Genomic DNA, 16,532 nt, shown 5'->3' with positions numbered 1-16,532 from the left:
TCATCTCCTATTAACTGTAAGGAAATATTTTATGCCTATTTGAATGAAAAAGTCTGCTAGGCAAAGAATTAAAACATATGAGCCAGAGATAATGGGAAAAATAATAGAGGGCCCTGTCAGCGAGTTCAAGCACAGTCTGGTTTCTTTCCCAGCTATCAAAGAGGAGGAGGAAGAAAGGATTTGTATTTGTGATGCTCTAACATTGACTTCTGTTGTGGTTCAAGGATGTCCCAGCCAGCAAGAAATAGTATTGTAGGATCCTTTTCTGTTTCATTACCACTTTCTGAAAAGCACCCAGTGAAGCAGCAAAAAGATCTGGTAATGTATAAGCCTTGTCTGAAGTGCTGGAGCTGTCTGGATGGGACTACAGTTTGCTATCTTCTGCAACATGACTAGAGTCACATAACGCACAGGCAGCAGGGTTTGCAATGAGCATACTGAGGCTGGCAGGTGATAACTGGAGTAAAAGCCTTGTCCTTAGCTGTGATGGTTTAAAAACTAAGACAGACATGGTTTGCAGAGAGGTGGCATTCCCATTCCTAAGGAATGTAAAGGAGGTCACTAAAACCAAGAGGCATTCATACCTATTCTCATGTATGAAGAAGCAGCAAACCATGAACTGAGTGCAGATTGGGAACAAGCGCTCTGAGGGAACTGCTGCTCACGCTTCAGTTCACGTATCACAATCCTTTGGAAGTACACCTAGCAAGCAAAAACCATGTAGATACAGCCACCATACACTTTGCAAGTAGGGATGTGTTTACATACCAAAATGTGACTTTTCATAATCTGGGGCAACATTGTGGTTGTGTTTGACAGCTTGACTGTTTTCCTCACAGAACAGCACACATGCAGCAGCAAATTTCCCTGAGAAAGCTCTAATACTACAAATATGCACGGGCTTAAAAGTAAGCAAATCAGCAGCCCTACTGCCAAGATGACTTGAAATTAATTGAGTGTAAAAGTGGTTTGCATAATGGGAATGTGAGGTACCTTGATCATCTGGAAAGAGCACTCACAGGGGAGTATTCAATTAAGTTTCCAGATCCTCTCTGGCAACTTATAGACCAACTAATGCCAACTACAGTGATTTTATATAAATGTATGCATGCATGCGTGGCTCTCGTGTGTGGAAGAGGCGGGAGGAAGGTGTGTGGTGATTCAGAGAAGCTGAGCCTGGGGAAGGCTGCCCCACGGGCAAGACTGGGCCCAGGCCGAGGGGGACGTGACCACTTCAGGTTCCAGGAGCCGGGCTAGTTCCAGCTTTGTGAGGAAACTTCCCCCTGAGAGCGGTTCCGGCCTCACCTCCCGTGCCCGCACCTTCAGCTAACCTCCCGGGCTCACCACGGCAAGGCCACAACGACATGTTTTCTGGGGGAAGCTCGAGGCTGTGACAGGCGCACGGGGCCGCGTCGCAAAAATGCTCCTTGAGAGGGACGAAACGGGCCGGGATAAGGGGCCTCAGCTGCCCGCTGTCGCGATATGGGTACCCGCCTGTCGCCGGCCGCCCCCGTCCCTGTCCCGCCGGCCGGGCAGGGGACCCGCCGCCGCCTGGCGCTACTTTCGCCCGCGCTGGCCGGGCGGGAGCGCGGAGGCGGGGACTGGCAGCCGTGGGGCTCGCGGCCGGACCTCCCCCCGCCCGGGCCGCCGGCAGGTAGGGGCGGGCCGGCCCGTCCGCCCCGTGCCGACCGGGGCGGGCAGCAACAGGAGCCGGGGAGCAGCCCCCGGGCCCGGCCGGGCCGCCCGCGCTGCCGGTGCGCTGAGGCGCTGGTGTGGCCTCCCCTCCCCCGGCCCGTTGGCGGCTCTCAGTCCCTCGCCCCTCAGCAGGAGGTGGGCCGGCGGCGCCTGACAGCCCGCGGCTGCTGCCCGCCAAGGCACTTCCTCGCAGCGAGCACATCCTGCGGCGGCCAGGCGGCGGTAAGCGGCGGCGGGCGGCGGCCGGTCAGCCCCAGCCCCAGCTCCGGGCCTGGCGGGGGGCGGCCGGGGCGGCAGTGGGGGACACCGTGCCCCTGCTGCGGGCCGGCCCGGGGAAGCGGCGCTGGCGGGGCCGAGCCGCGTTTGGGGCGGGGGGGGGGGAGGGGGAGAGGGGAGGGAGAGCGGCTTTTAGCTTTGAGGAAGTGAAGGAGTTGGGGCGAGAAGTGAGGCACCCTCCGAGGGGCGGCGGCGGCGGGCGGGTGGGCCGGGTCGGGCGCTGTACCCGGACCCTGAGGTGGCAGAAGGAGGCAGACCCGGTAGAGAGGAAACGGCTACGAGGCGGGTGGAGGCCGGGGCCCCACTCCGTGCCAGCGGCGAGAATAGCAAGGGCGGACGCCCTCCCTCCTTCCCTCTCTACTCCAACGGTCGTAACGGAGCCCCCGGTGAAGTCGCAGCCTGGGAACAGTACTTGCGTGGGGCAGGACGGGGCCGGCGGGGAGCCGGTGCCGCGCTTCTCAGCTCACAGGGACCTGGGAGAGCGGGTCTCTCGTCCGAGTGACAGAAAGACCTGCTTGAGTTTAATGTGCGGTTGACCTGATGAGCTACTGTCTGCCTTTAGTTCTTTTTTCACTCTTGCCTGCATCTTCCTCTCCCATCAATGCACAGTCGCTCAGTGTAAGTCCTCCCAGAACCTGCTCCTTATCAGAGCAACACAGCGATTCTTCCCGTAGGGGTGAAACTAACCTCTCCTACAGCAGCAAGGTTGAGGTTAACCTTAAAGTCCTCACACTGGCGCACTGTTTTGGTGTCCCTTTAAATTCGCATACGAAATTAACACTCTTGAAACTGTGCTCACGAGAGGTATGAAACAAATGTGGTTATTTATAGTTTGAAAAGACTGAGAGCTTCGAATCTGTGTTGTGTTTGGAACAGAGGCTAATACAGCGGATCTGAACCTTTAGGAGTGCAGATGGTGGAATTTGTGTCTGCTGTTAAGCCCAGAGATTGAATGGAACATCGTGGGTAAAAATTAATAAATATATACGTCTCCCTAACAGCAAATACCTCGGAGCCAATAACTGTTATTATGCGTTTAACACTTGTAAATGCCAAAATGGAAATTCTTCACACTTGTTTTGTGTAAATGCTGATGGTCATAGGTAGTACGCAAAAGTAGAAATGCTGCAGGTAAGAAAAATGACAAGCTGGAAGGAATGTGAAACACTTTGAGTGGTACGTGGATGACTCAACACATTTTTTTTTACTTCATAATTTGGTTAACTGAAAAGTTGGATGCAAGTATTTGGCTGTGGATATGCAACTGAATAAAAAAAGGCATGGCATTCAGAATGCTGTTTACCTAACAAGCTTTCTTTTACAAAGACTTTCTTAGTGCAGTGCAATGGTAGAACAGCCCAATATTTTGTCCAGGGCCATCTGAGGCTGACTCAGAAGACCTCAGTCATCAGTATATTAAGTTCTGTGGACTCTATTAAGGACATAGGTGTCAAGGGCAGGAACAGTGAGCTATCTTCTTAACTTGATGGTTGATCATAAACTTGTATGTGGTTCCTACTACAAACCCAAATGGCTTGCTCAGAGTATGTGGTAGAACATTTTTCAGAGCAGTGTCTGAAGCTGCTGAAGGTGTTGAAAAGAATCTGTCATAAGTCAGCATTTAATGCATGTATATGAAAAAAAAGGAAATTAAAAGTAATTTCTGAGGTGAATTGTTCTCTGGACTTGCACATACTCTTGCACGCAGCAAGCCATAGCTCCAGAAGGAAACAGCAGATAATAAGTAGCTATGAGATAAAAAGAACATCTTGCAATAGAAGGCTGTGTTGTGAGTCCAACTATCAGTTTGAGTTAAATTAGAGCTATTTAAAAATGGCGAGCAACCTGTGTTATATCTAAACTATCTTATCTAACTAGAAAACAGGCCAAAAATGTTGCTTGAAACCTCAAAAAAAAAAAAAAAAAAAAAAGAGATAAAGCTTGCAACTAGCTGCCCCATAGAACAATGTAAAGAATGATGTGTTGTGATACTAGATAAGAGAGGAATTTCATACATACTGATGGAAACATAAAAGGACCACTTCTCAGCAGTGACATATCATGATATACTTAATACATATTCTCATTTGGGTTTTTTTTATATATGTCTTGCTAGGTGGATAGTCTGTCAGCATGAGTGAAGACAATTTAAATCTTAGTCAGGGGTCAGACAGAGAGGGAGAGAAGTGGTATTTAGCTCTGGCTTGCATTCCAGAGCTCTGGCTGCAGGCCAGGGCTCCTCATAATCCTTAAGTAGTAGTATATTTCTGCTAAAATAATCAGTGGTGAAGTGCAGTTGGTACCAGTGCCTCTGGTTGCATTTACCAGCAGGTTTCAGCACTAAAGTCGTGCAGAGAAGAGCTGAACAAATTTGTGCTTTTTCAGACCAGCTGTTTTTCACAAGACCTTGCTATATGGCTGGAAGTTTTGCTTAGCTTCTTAGAGAAGAGAAATAAATAATGTCTTACAGAAAAAACCTGCTGTCATGTTAGCAGTCTGAAGGAGTAAGTCACAGTTGTCTCAGATGAACTGCATCTTCCTCAGATGAACTGAGGAAGCTGGGGTCTTTCTGTTCAACAGTTCATAGGTCAAGCTCATTTAATCATTGAAGTGTGGAAGCTCTGACTGCTTCCTTGCTTGTCGCATCTTATAAACTCATCAGTTCTCCTGTGGATCCCAGCACTCCAACTCCAGATGAATGCTACCAAATCAGGAGAAGAGCTGGAGGAGAGTGAAGGATTGCTTAGCTCAGTAGTTACCTACATTCTGAACAAGAGCCTGAACTTTTGGCTGCATATGTGTACTATATTTTGTCCAGAAGAAACAGCAGAAGGATGAAGGATTAACTCTTCACTACTGATGTAGTTTCTACTTTTTTTCCTTTAATTTGTGTGTGTTCTTTTGGTTTAGATCAATCTCTCTCCCTTCTTTGCCTTTTTTCTGTATTTGTTTGAGTCTATCCCAAATCTACATGGTTTTTCCCCAGCTGCCAAAACCTGATTTCCAGTGCCCCACCCTCCCAAGTTAGTAACACTGTTCTCTGTACCCCACAAGATTATCCTTCCTAACCTCAAAGCTGACCTGTCCCTATCTAGCCGAATGGCACCCAGAGACTGTATCTTGTCCTCAGTCCTCGTGATAGTCTTAAGCTGAGTTTTGAGGAGTGCCATCCTGCATGATGCACAGCTTCTTAGACATGTACCTGGGAAGTACCTGGGGTTCAGAATGGCAGAAGTACTAATTTTTGTATCTGTCCAGCCATCACCTTGACTTCTCTCTGAAGGCATCCCTTTCAGTTTCTGGTGACATTAAAATATGAGAATACAACCTAATTTGGGAGAACAAGAGCCTGATGAAAAACACAGTATCAGATTTTGCTACAGGACTGTCAGTGTAGTGTTGCATGCTTTCTAAGACTGCTCGCTGCTTATGGGAAATGGCTGGGTTAATCACAGTGAAAGAGAAGTTGGGGACAAAGAGCACACGTATGTTCCTATGTATATCTTTCACATTAGTGAGTCGGTCTGGTATCTCCTAGTATAGAAGGTGGGGTAAGATTTATTAGCATGCTTTGTGTAAATATCATATGTGCTACAGTTTGCCCAGCTGTTTTTGTGCTGATAGAGCAAATATAGATAAATTGAAGTAGGTTAAACAGTGGCAACGTTAAGGTACAGTTTGGAGACTATTAGCATTTCTCAGACAGCAGCAAAGCTATTAGCTGAGGAGTGCCACTCAAGCTCTTCTCAGCTCTGAGTGTAAGAGCAATGGAAGTAGAATCATAGAATCATAGAATAGGGTTGGAAGGGACCTTAAGATCATCTAGTTCCAACACCCCTGCCATGGGCAGGGACACTTCACACTAAACCATGTCAACCAAAGTTCTGTCTAACCTGGCCTTGAACACCGCCAGGGATGGAGCATTCACAACTTCCCTGGGGAACCCATTCAAGTGCCTCACCACCCTTACAGTAAAGAACTTCTTCCTTATATGCAATCTGAACTTCCCCTGTTCAAGTTTGAACCCGTTACCCCTTGTCCTATCACTACAGTCCCTAATGAAGACTCCCTCCCCAGCATCCCTAATAGGCCCCCTTCAGATACTGGAAGGCTGCTATGAGGTCTCCACGCAGCCTTCTCTTCTCCAGGCTGAACAGCCCCAACTTTCTCAGCCTGTCTTCATACAGGAGGTGCTCCAGTCCCCTGATCATCCTCGTGGTCCTCCTCTGAACTTGTTCCAACAGTTCCGTGTCCTCTTTATGTTGAGGACACCAGAACTATACACAATACTCCAGGTGAGGTCTCACGAGAGCAGAGTAGAGGGGCAGGATCACCTCCTTCGACCTGCTGGTCACGCTCCTTTTGATGCAGCCCAGGATACGGTTGGCTTTCTGGGCTGCGAGCGCACACTGCCGGCTCATGTTGATTTTCTCATCGACCAGCACCCCCAAGTCCTTCTCTGCAGGGCTGTTCTGAATCTCTGCCCAACCTGTAGCTGTGCCTGGGATTGCACCGACCCAGGTGTAGGACCTTGCACTTGTCATGGTTGAACTTCATAAGGTTGGCATCAGCCCACCTCACATCCTTCAGAAGATGCTGATGGAAGGAAGAAAGAGGAGCTGTCCCAGTTATGTCTGTGAGAACTGGGAGAACAATGGAAGACATTCAGTCTGTGTGCAAAGCTAAGTCTGGCAATATTCTCCCAGCCCAGAATAACTGAGCTGAATGGCACTTAAAGCTGTCAACAGGGGATCACAATTTAGGTGGAAGGAAACAAGTGGGTGGCTTTATTTTTATTCTTTTTCTATTCTCTCTTGGATTAAACATGAAATAAGCATTTGCTTTAAAGAAGCTGTGAGTTAATCAGTGGGACACTTGGAAGCCTACTGTACTAATATGGGTGGTAAACAGGTACAGCACCTGCAGCCAAGTTTTAAAGAGGATGAACTGAGTGGTGGCAACCAGACATGGGTGAAGGTGCCAAAATTCCAAGTGGTGGAGTTGAGGGAGATGTGAACGGGTCAGAGCACAGGCACTCTTCAGTCATAATGTGTGCTTAATTTTATGGCCTGTTAAGATGTACAGAACTATTTTTAGGTCTATATTAAGCATGTACATAAATACTTCATGGTCTGGAAATAAAATCTTGTCCTTGGTGTAAACTTAAAGGACATTAACGCTGGCAGCATGAAATTGGTATAATTTCTGATGGCCTTTGCATGTAAATTAAAATAAGGGGGTAAACAAGGAAAGAATGTCTGGAAAAGGGAGAAGAAACATGCAGAACAGTAGCATGCAGAATGATATGGGTTAGATAATGAGACTTTCTAATACTGCTAAATTAGTGCCCTGAGAAATTGCACTTTTAGCCTCTCTTAATGTTAGGAAAAAAAAACACCCTAGCATTCTGACTTCTAGTTAATTGCTTTGATTTAGTATGAACTGCTTTTCTTTAGAAATAACAAATACAGACATAGGAATATTTATGCTGTTGACTTTGCATGGTGTTTATTTTGTTTGAGAGGTGAATGCCAACAAGTTTTGCATTTCTATTAAATACATTCCAGCAGTACAGTGTTTGTTTAAGTATGACAGAGTATCAAACTTTTTTTCTTACATACTGTTCAGTCCTTAGAGTCAGCACACAAAGTAATATATTGTGATATTTATTCATATTTGAGGCTGCATTGCCTTGCAGGTCTGGACAAAAAAAGCATGGTAGATGGTGGTAATCCAAATGAAACTTCTCTTCCTTGAAAAGTTGATTTAAATGAGGATGACTCTGTTGTATTTTTACTTGCATTTTATTTAGTGGCATTTTTTACAAAAGAGTTCTGAGAAATATGGTTGCAAAGGTATGTGGCTAATAGGTCATCACCCATGCAGGATCTCGCTTCTCCTTTTTTTAGCTAAGAGTGAAGGGGTTTTTTGTTTTCTTACCCTGAGGTTATTGTATATGCCACTAAATACCGAGAACACTAAAAGCTACAAACCTTGTGTTTCAGACTACACACCATTGTAGTTAAGAATGATCCTGATCTTCCCTGCAGTTGCAGATATATTTTTCATTGTTACAGTTAAGAAGAAAACAATTTGTAATATTTTGTCAAAGGAGAAGAGACCACTTTGATTCCTTACAGATGCAAAACTATAATGACAATTGTGTTTAGCAGCCTGTGTTGATCAGGTATAAAAAATGCTTTGTGAAGCTGCTATCGCATAGGTTTTGATGCATTTATATTCATCTTAAAGATGGTTGCTTTCTTGCTTGCTTGTGAAACGAAAAAGAAAAAAGTTGTAGTATAATTGAAACGAGGCATCCAAAGTCTGGATTTTCATTGCCTTTTTCCCCCACACCTCCCTCATCTCTCTCTCCCCCTCCCCTCCAGGTTTATAAAAAGGCTTTTGAAGAAATTGTTCTACACATCTAGAAAGCTACTTACAATAATTTCTTCAAATAGTGTCTTTAAAACCTGCATTATTGTATTCTCTTGCTAAATTTGTCATCCTTGGAACTGGTAATGTTGCCACAGAGTTCATTTGCCAAAAGATGAAGAAGTTCCAAACCAGTAAATGTACCCAACCCCGGGGTTTCTGCTGTTCTCTTGCTTTTACAGTTTGCCATTTACTATAGAAACATTTTTCCCCACACGGACATCTGTAAATTGGTTGTATTTTAAAACCTTGTTTAGTTCAAAATGAATTTCCATTCAAAATTTCCTTTCATTTTCAACAAGGTAAAACACTATTAGAAACTGAGCTTGAAAATATTTTACAAGGACAAATAAAGAACACAGTTTGATGAAAACTCATGAGAAAAATCCTGCTATTTTTGATCATGCTTGTAGATGAACAAAGACAAGAAACATTGTTGCCACAGTAAACAGATGCCATTTATTAAATGCTTGTTCAAATATAATTGAAAGTGTTTCATAAGGAGTTCTTCGGACTGCTCATGTTGTTTTCATCTTTTCATGGGAAATTCTCAGAAGGCTGAGGGTAAACTAGTGTCATGGTATTTAAACACAGGCAGTTACAGGCCTGTCAGCTTCTCATCAGTCTCACACAAAAATAATGTAACAGCTGAAAGCCAGGTTCAATTAATGAGGACTTAAAACGTGGTAGGATAACACATGCCACTCTGTGCTTTCATAGACTATATTTTGCAAAACTAAATTGACAGATAAATGCAGTTATTGATTTTGTTACTAAACCTACTAATATGTAGTAACAGCAGTGCTGGTACTATATGTTGGGTATAACAGGGTTGTAAGTAGCTTTGTTCCATTTGATATTTTATGAAATGAAAATGATACAGTATCAATGCGACAAACATTAAGTATTCCTTGCTGGCTGACAGGCCTCAAAATGTAATCATGACTTGTGAATCATCATGTTTTTTAGTGGGGTGCTGTAAGGATTGATGCTTATCTGCTATCTGATAGCTTTATCAGCAGTCAGTCAGTTGACTACTACTAGCTTTTCCAGATGAAGATTTCTGGGGTGTTATTTAATGAAAAAGTCTGTTTGGTAACAGCCCATGATCACTTGGCAAACTACCCAAGGAAACAGCCCCATGTTAATAGCCAAAGTCAAAATTGTCTGCCTAAGAACAAGGAGGATGAACTTCCTCCCTCCCCAAATGTGAAAGTGTCTTAGCAAGCACTGACTTCAACTGTCCTGAAGGTCAGAAAAGCTCAGCTGAGTTTTTTCTGTGATAACAGGGTTGAAATAGACCAGTGTGATCCATATACCCCTGCTGTGAGACAGACACAGGCTAGAAAGAATGTGTGGTTTTGAGTCTGGTTACCTACTAGATGGTTTAGCCAGAGTTGTAAAGCATCTTTTAAAACAGGACTGATTTTTTTTTTTTTTTTTTTAAGCAGTGAATTTATTACTATTATGTTTGTTGGACCTGAAACGATAAGGTCCAGTGTAGGGGAATGTGCTGAGTAGGTCATGGTAGAGGATCAGTATGTCTCTTCTGATGTTATCAAATATTTGTGTTACTAACAGTTCATTTTTAATAGGGTTCCACCACCTACATAACTATTTCTTTTCCTTACAGAAATCTTCTGTTCCTTACTCAAAGAACCATCCAGAAGTCATTCCGTGGAACTGAAATATTGATGAATTAGTTCAGATTCTGTAAAGGACTATAAAATGGAGCCAATTACATTCAAAGTTAAGAAGCACCAAATACCAAATGATTTCTCAGCAAGTTTCAGTCTCCAGCTCATTGGTTCTCTGCCAGTGCATTCCCTAACCACCATGTCAATGCTGCCTTGGATTGTGGCAGAGATCCGGATGCTCAGTGCAAAGTCTTCCAAAGAAGAGCCTAGTGTCAGCCAAATCCGACTGTATGTTTCACCAGAGAGTTTGCGATGTGAACCAGACACTGGGAAAATCCAGCAGTGGGACCCTTTGAATTATTCAGGTTTGTTTGAATACAAGCCACAGCATGTCCACAAACTGATACACAACAGCCACGATCCAAGCTACTTTGCTTGTCTGATAAAGGATGGAGCAGCAAATCATCAAAGTATCTGCTATGTATTTAAAGCTGACGATCAGACAAAAGTAAGTAAAAAGAAAAAAAATCACCAGAGCAAGCAGCCCTGCAGTTGCTTTTGTGCTGTTTGAAACTTTTCACTACAGTGTAAGATCTTAAGCTTGTATTTACAATTGGAGATTGGATCTCACTAAAACATACCGACAAACGTCACTTTACTTGATGTTAATGGTTCCATTGAGTTTGAACTGTATAATATGTGAAGTGAAAGGTATACAAATCTTCTATAGGATCAGAGCCTGAATTTCGTGAGCTTAAAAAGCACTCACGTTTGATATATGGGCTGAAATCTTGTCCCTCAAGTCAGTGAGAGTTTTTCTGTTGATGTCACTAGGGCTAGGATTTCACCCTTGAGTCACTGTGAACTTTATCCAGTCCTTTGGTCAGACCTCTCAAATTTCTGTTTTCCTGAGTTGAGACCTACGTGACTGGGAAATAGAGATAGCTCCTTTCTCAGAAGGAGTGGGTAGGGTGGAGCCTCGGTATGTAGGATACCTCCAACCACAGGACGCTGTGGAAACCTCTTCCTACCTCTGTAATCCAGAGCCTTGTGGGAGGTGTCGAAGGATGAGAGAGACCACACTGCAGTGCTGTGACTGTGACATGCAGGCTTGCTGCTGCATGGCGTGAGACAGGAGCTGAGTGTGCACGTCGCATGCTGTGGGTGAGATTTGGCTCAGTCTGCATTTCTTAGGAACAAGTTGTGCCCTTGCTGAAAAGGTGGAAGCATTAAAAATAGTCTCTTCTTTTGTTTGAGGCCACTGTGAGACAATAACTCTCATAAGGTGAGTAGGATTTGGCAAAAAGCTTTTGTGATCTACTGGGGACAAACCAGTGACATCCCCTCTTGTGTGCAGACTGTAGTTATAATGTTGGAAAACAGCATATTACTACATGCTGCTTGCTTTACTCACAGGAGATGTCCTGCTGAAGCACCGTGGAGGTATTATGTATATGTACACCACACATGGGGTTTATGCCAACCTGCACAGTCGAAAAACATTGTGTGGTTCCAAATCTGCGGTCTCGAGCTTAGAGCTCAAAACATATGGAAACAGGTTTAGTTAAATCCACCCCAGATAAAAAGGCAGTTCCGATAAACTAGAAGGCAAATACGTTGTAAATCATAAGCATTCAAGTGAGAAATCCTGTCAAGTTAATAACCAAATTTGTGTATGTAAGGGAGCAGAAATAAGGAATAGATGTTTCAGAACTTGGCATTGAATAAATGCGTTAGTAAATGCATTTTGCAGTTTTCTCACGCACTTATTTTTGCTTGTGGTCTTAGAAGATTATGGTGAGTACACAGCACTGATCACCCCTGGTACATTTTCTTTTGCAACAAAGGATTGAAGTACTTTTTCCTAGACATGTCTGAAACTAGAGAGAACAAAATAAGTCTCCTGTTAAATTTGCAGCTGTGTCGACATCTTTTTGAAGAAAACACGCAGAATTTTTGGGTGCCTATTTTAACTACTTAGTCCCAGATTCACACAGCTCTGTGTCCTTTCAAAAACTACCCTCCATCTGGGCTCTTAACTTGCCTTGATTGCAAGGGTTGTTTCTTCTGACTCTTTTGCAGGCTAGGTTCCTCATTAGGAGGTAGACATCTAATTGGCATTTGTGGATCTATGTTTTAACAAAATGATAATGGGCATGTCAAGTGTTCTCATCTTCTAAAGTGAAGCCCTGCCAGTTTTACTTAAATTCAATGTGATTTCTGATTAATCTTACCTTTAAGTAAATCACTTATACTTTATAGGGTGTTGTTAGTCTGCCCTGAGTTGTTGTTGTGTAATGCCTTTTAGCTAATTGGTACTTCTATTTTTATCAAGAGAAATGAAATGATGTTACCTGTTTTGCAGATACCCAATTTGCAAGCATAGGAGTGCACTGTATACTTTTGTTACAAACTGAGCTGTTCGTTAAAAGTGAGTGAGTTAGGATGAAGAATTTAACACTATGTTGCTGCAGCTTATGTTTAGTTTCAGAAGAAACAAGTTTTAGAAATTGGACCTTTGCAACCTATGGGACACAGCAGACTCCTGCGAACTCTTTACCCAGTAGTCTTAGACATCGAAACTTACGTGATAATTGTACTTAGTCTATTTTTTTTCTCTTTTTTTTGGGGGGGGGGACTAAGGGGCATGGGCATGACAACCCAGCAAAACAACAACCAAACAAACCCCAAACAACTGTGTTTACAATTCCAATAATTCTGTAAACTGCAGGAGTTACAGTTCTTTGTATCTGCGTAGATAGATCTGTAGTGGGGCCGTATTTGATAGAGTTCTCAGGTTAGGGCAGGTCGGACTCAGAATTTGAAGTAAAAGATACTTTGTGGCTTTACAAATTCTGAATATATTCCCACCTTAGGGTAAATAGAATAAGAGAGGACAGAGGGATGTCTGTTGGAGGAGTGGGAAGATTAGTATGTTGACAAAAGTAGGTGAGTAGGAGACTGAACAGTGAAGGCCTTTGAAGAGGAGTACGAGAAACTTGAAGTTCCTTCAAACAGATGAATAGCACTGGAGGTGGTAGAAAGTACAGAAAACCAGGATTGCTCAGGCTTTTAGCATCAGCATTGCAGATAGACAGGAGTTCATTAACTATAGTCCATTACCTGTGGTTGTACTCCTTTATATATACAAATTGAGCAAGAACATATACTTGATTAATGAGGGATTATCTTACTGTTTAATATGAAAGCATTTTGTTAATGGGAAATGATTTCTTTTCCTGGATAATATTTTACTCAAAATTGATAGGGTGTGGGAGCATGTAATGTTTTTTCTGGATATGAATACAGGACTGTTAGGTTCATTGTTGCTCCATTACCAGCATGTTCACTTTAGAAAAGAAACCAGTAGACAGGTAGTTAACACTGAATAATGTCTGGATTCTTTGCAAGGAATTCTTTGTTCCACTCCTCCTCCAAAATGAAAGAAAAGGCAGAGCCCCACTGTGGTCTTTGTCTTCATTCTGTAGGATCTTGTATAATTATTTCCATTGCATTACCATGTCCGTATACAGCTCACTTTCCCTGCTGGTGCAGAAGTAAATAGGAGAGGATGTAAGAAGTTTTCTGTCAGACTGCTCCTTGGCACCTTACTTCAAAACAAGCACGTGGATATAGAGATCATTCCACTCCACTTAATATTAGAAGGATGGTTTTACACGGCATAGGGAGAGCTTTTATGGGTTAGAGTTACCTTTCTAAGCAGATATGTTGGTTATGGGATATGGAGCTTTCCTTCCTTCTCTATGTGTAACTTCAGTAAATTTCCAGTAGTTACAGATGGTGGAGTGTTTTATCCCTTCATCCTCATTCTGTGGAAGTTTTGATGGGGCCTCATGACTGAGTAATTTATGCCTGAGGGTGGGGCTGAAGCACTAATGCATATTCTTTGTAGGTGCTCAGGAATGGAGCTGGATGCAATTATATTGCCTGCAGGGAGTTTATGAAGACTACTGACAGGTCATTGATTCGGATTATGCATACTGTGTTGAGTAATGGTAGTGGAAGCTGAGGAAGCTCTCCTGTAAATCTCTGCTTGCAGAACAGTACCTTCATCATCAAACACAGCTTTGTTGAACAGCTTGGCCACAGTGCTTGAGTATTGTAGGGAGCGTGGTGGCATAAATGAAAACATACATGCTACCAGACTACGTATCTTCCCATCTGACGTTTGCTTATATTCTACAGAAATGTCAGATGGTATTGACATCATGGTTGTTGAAAAATAAATACATTAAAACTTATTTTTGGCCTACACTTCAGATGTGGTAGATTGAAGGCAAATGGCATCTTAGGGTGCATTAGAAAGGGAGTGGTTAGTAGGTCAAGAGAGGTTCTCCTCCCCCTCTACTCAGCCTTGGTGAGGCCGCATCTGGAATATTGCGTCCAGTTCTGGGCCCCTCTGTTCAAGAAGGACAGGGAATTGCTGGAAGGAGTCCAGCGCAGAGCCACAAAGATGATTAAGGGAGTGGAACATCTCCCTTATGAGGAGAGGCTGAGGGATCTGGGTCTCTTTAGCTTGGAGAAGAGGAGACTGAGGGGTGACCTCATCAATGTTTACAAATATGTAAAGGGTAGGTGTCAGGATGATGGAGCTAGGCTTTTTTCAGTGATATCCAGTGATAGGACAAGGGGCAATGGGTGTAAACTGGAACATAGGAAGTTCCACGTTAACATCAGGAAGAACTTCTTTACTGTAAGAGTGACAGAGCACTGGAACAGGTTGCCCAGGGGGGTTGTGGAGTCTCCTACACTGGAGATATTCAAGGCCCGCCTGGACAAGTTCCTGTGTGATGTACTGTAGGTTACCCTGCTCTTGCAGGGGGGTTGGACTAGATGATCTTTTTAGGTCCCTTCCAACCCTTGGGATTCTGTGGGATTCTGTGAAAGTGTTTGGAACTGTAGGTGAGGTGTGCTGTTTCCTTCGTCAGCTCATTCTCCACAATCACAGCATGGTTTTTCTGTAGGATACCTTGCTTTAGTGCATCATTCACTCAGAGGAGTGAAAGAGATAGATAATAAGAAGCTAATGGCATACTCTCCTGGGATATCCCTCTCCACTAAACACAATGTAACCAAAACATTACAGAAGAAGAATAATTCCTGCTCTTAGTTTCAGTTTGCGGAAGTAATTCCACATGCCATTATGTTGATCTTTATTTGGTGTATCGAATTATTTAGGTATGTTTAATCTAATTTGATAGATGTTTTGGCTGGCAAATGGAATACTGGTCACTAGTTTACCTGATCATGCCCTGGGCTAGTTTAGATTTACGGGAAGTTAAGGTTGCACTGTCCTTTATTATATTTTTTATTTGTTGTAAGTAAAGAATAACAATCCTAAACTTAATGGTTTCACAGAAGTCTGAGTCAAAGAGGGCATTCAGTACCTTGGCCTTTTCCATGTCCTGTACTTCATTGAGAAACAGGCCCACATTTTCCATAGTTTTCTTTTTGTCATCTATTTAGCAACAGACGCCCCTTTTGTTACCTTTCATATCCCTTGACAGATTTAACTCCAGGTCAGCTTTGGCTTTCCTAACCATTTCTCTAAGACAGTGTCTACGTATTTCTCTAAGACAGTGTCTACGTATTTCTCTCAGGTTACCTGTCACTGCTTCTACCTCTGTATTCTCCTGTTTTATGTTTGAGATTTTCCAGGAGCTTCTTGTTCATCATGAAGGCATATTTTTCTTGGTCATTTGAACTTGAACTCTTGAACTTGCTCTTGAACTTGAGGCTGAATAATAACCAGCATTCTTGGACCATCTTCTCTCATGGGCCATTATTCTATGGTACTTTTTCAAGTAGATCCCTGAAGAGGCCAAAATCTGCTCCTCTGGTATCCAGGGTTGCGATCATGCTTTTTGCCCTGCTTCTCAGAATCCTGAGCTCCACCATCTCAGGGTCACTGCACCCAAGGCTGCCTTTGACCTTCATATCCCCATCAAGCTCCTCCATGTTGCTAAGTATGAGGTCTGGCAGAGCACCTCTTCTCATCACCTCCTCTGTCACTTGGATCAGCAAGTTGTCATCAATGCTTTCCAGAAATTTGCTGGGTTGACTGTGCCCTGCTGTGTTGTTCCTCCAGCAGATACTTGGATGGTTTAAGTCCCTCATCATGATCAGGGTTTGCAAATGTGAGTACTATACTGAAAGTACTACACTAGAAGTACTAGCTGTCCGTAGAATGCTTCATCCACATCTTCTCCCTGGTCACAGGGTAAAATAAATACCTTTGTGCAAAGTAAAAGTCAGCAGACAGCGCTGTCACCTTTTTTTAGTGAAGCAGATGCTAAGAATGTTTGAAAGTTTCTGCTTTTTTGTTTATGTGATATGAACTGGGGGGTTAGAGGATTCGAGGGAGAGCCCAGAAACTTGAGCCTGATGTCTTGTGAGAAGTATTTCTGTGACATTTATCAATGACTAATACAGAACTAGAGTACAAAGGAATGTAAAATGTTCAGTTCC

The 16,532-nt window shown here is 43.4% G+C and overlaps 1 protein-coding gene across 6 annotated transcripts in view; it reads left to right on the top strand.

The window, feature by feature from the left end:
• Positions 1-1,666: 1,666 nt before the first annotated feature.
• The window catches only part of TBC1D1 (TBC1 domain family member 1), a 109,068-nt gene continuing 94,202 nt past the window's right edge, over positions 1,667-16,532 (top strand). For 2 of the 6 annotated variants that reach the window (XM_065699154.1, XM_065699146.1), the window contains exons 1-2: positions 1,667-1,917; positions 10,040-10,551. In XM_065699154.1, coding sequence (XP_065555226.1) covers positions 10,135-10,551 — 417 coding nt within the window. In that variant the 5' untranslated portion in view covers positions 1,667-1,917; positions 10,040-10,134. The remainder of the gene's footprint in view (positions 1,918-10,039; positions 10,552-16,532) is intronic. The other 4 variants (XM_065699168.1, XM_065699161.1, XM_065699184.1 and 1 more) reach the window with 2 other exon arrangements.

This window comes from Lathamus discolor, chromosome 1 (genome assembly GCF_037157495.1).
Source record: "Lathamus discolor isolate bLatDis1 chromosome 1, bLatDis1.hap1, whole genome shotgun sequence".
In the NCBI taxonomy this organism is placed as follows: domain Eukaryota; kingdom Metazoa; phylum Chordata; class Aves; order Psittaciformes; family Psittacidae; genus Lathamus; species Lathamus discolor.
Note: the sequence above shows the minus strand (reverse complement) of the source record. Positions and strands in the feature narration are given on the sequence as shown.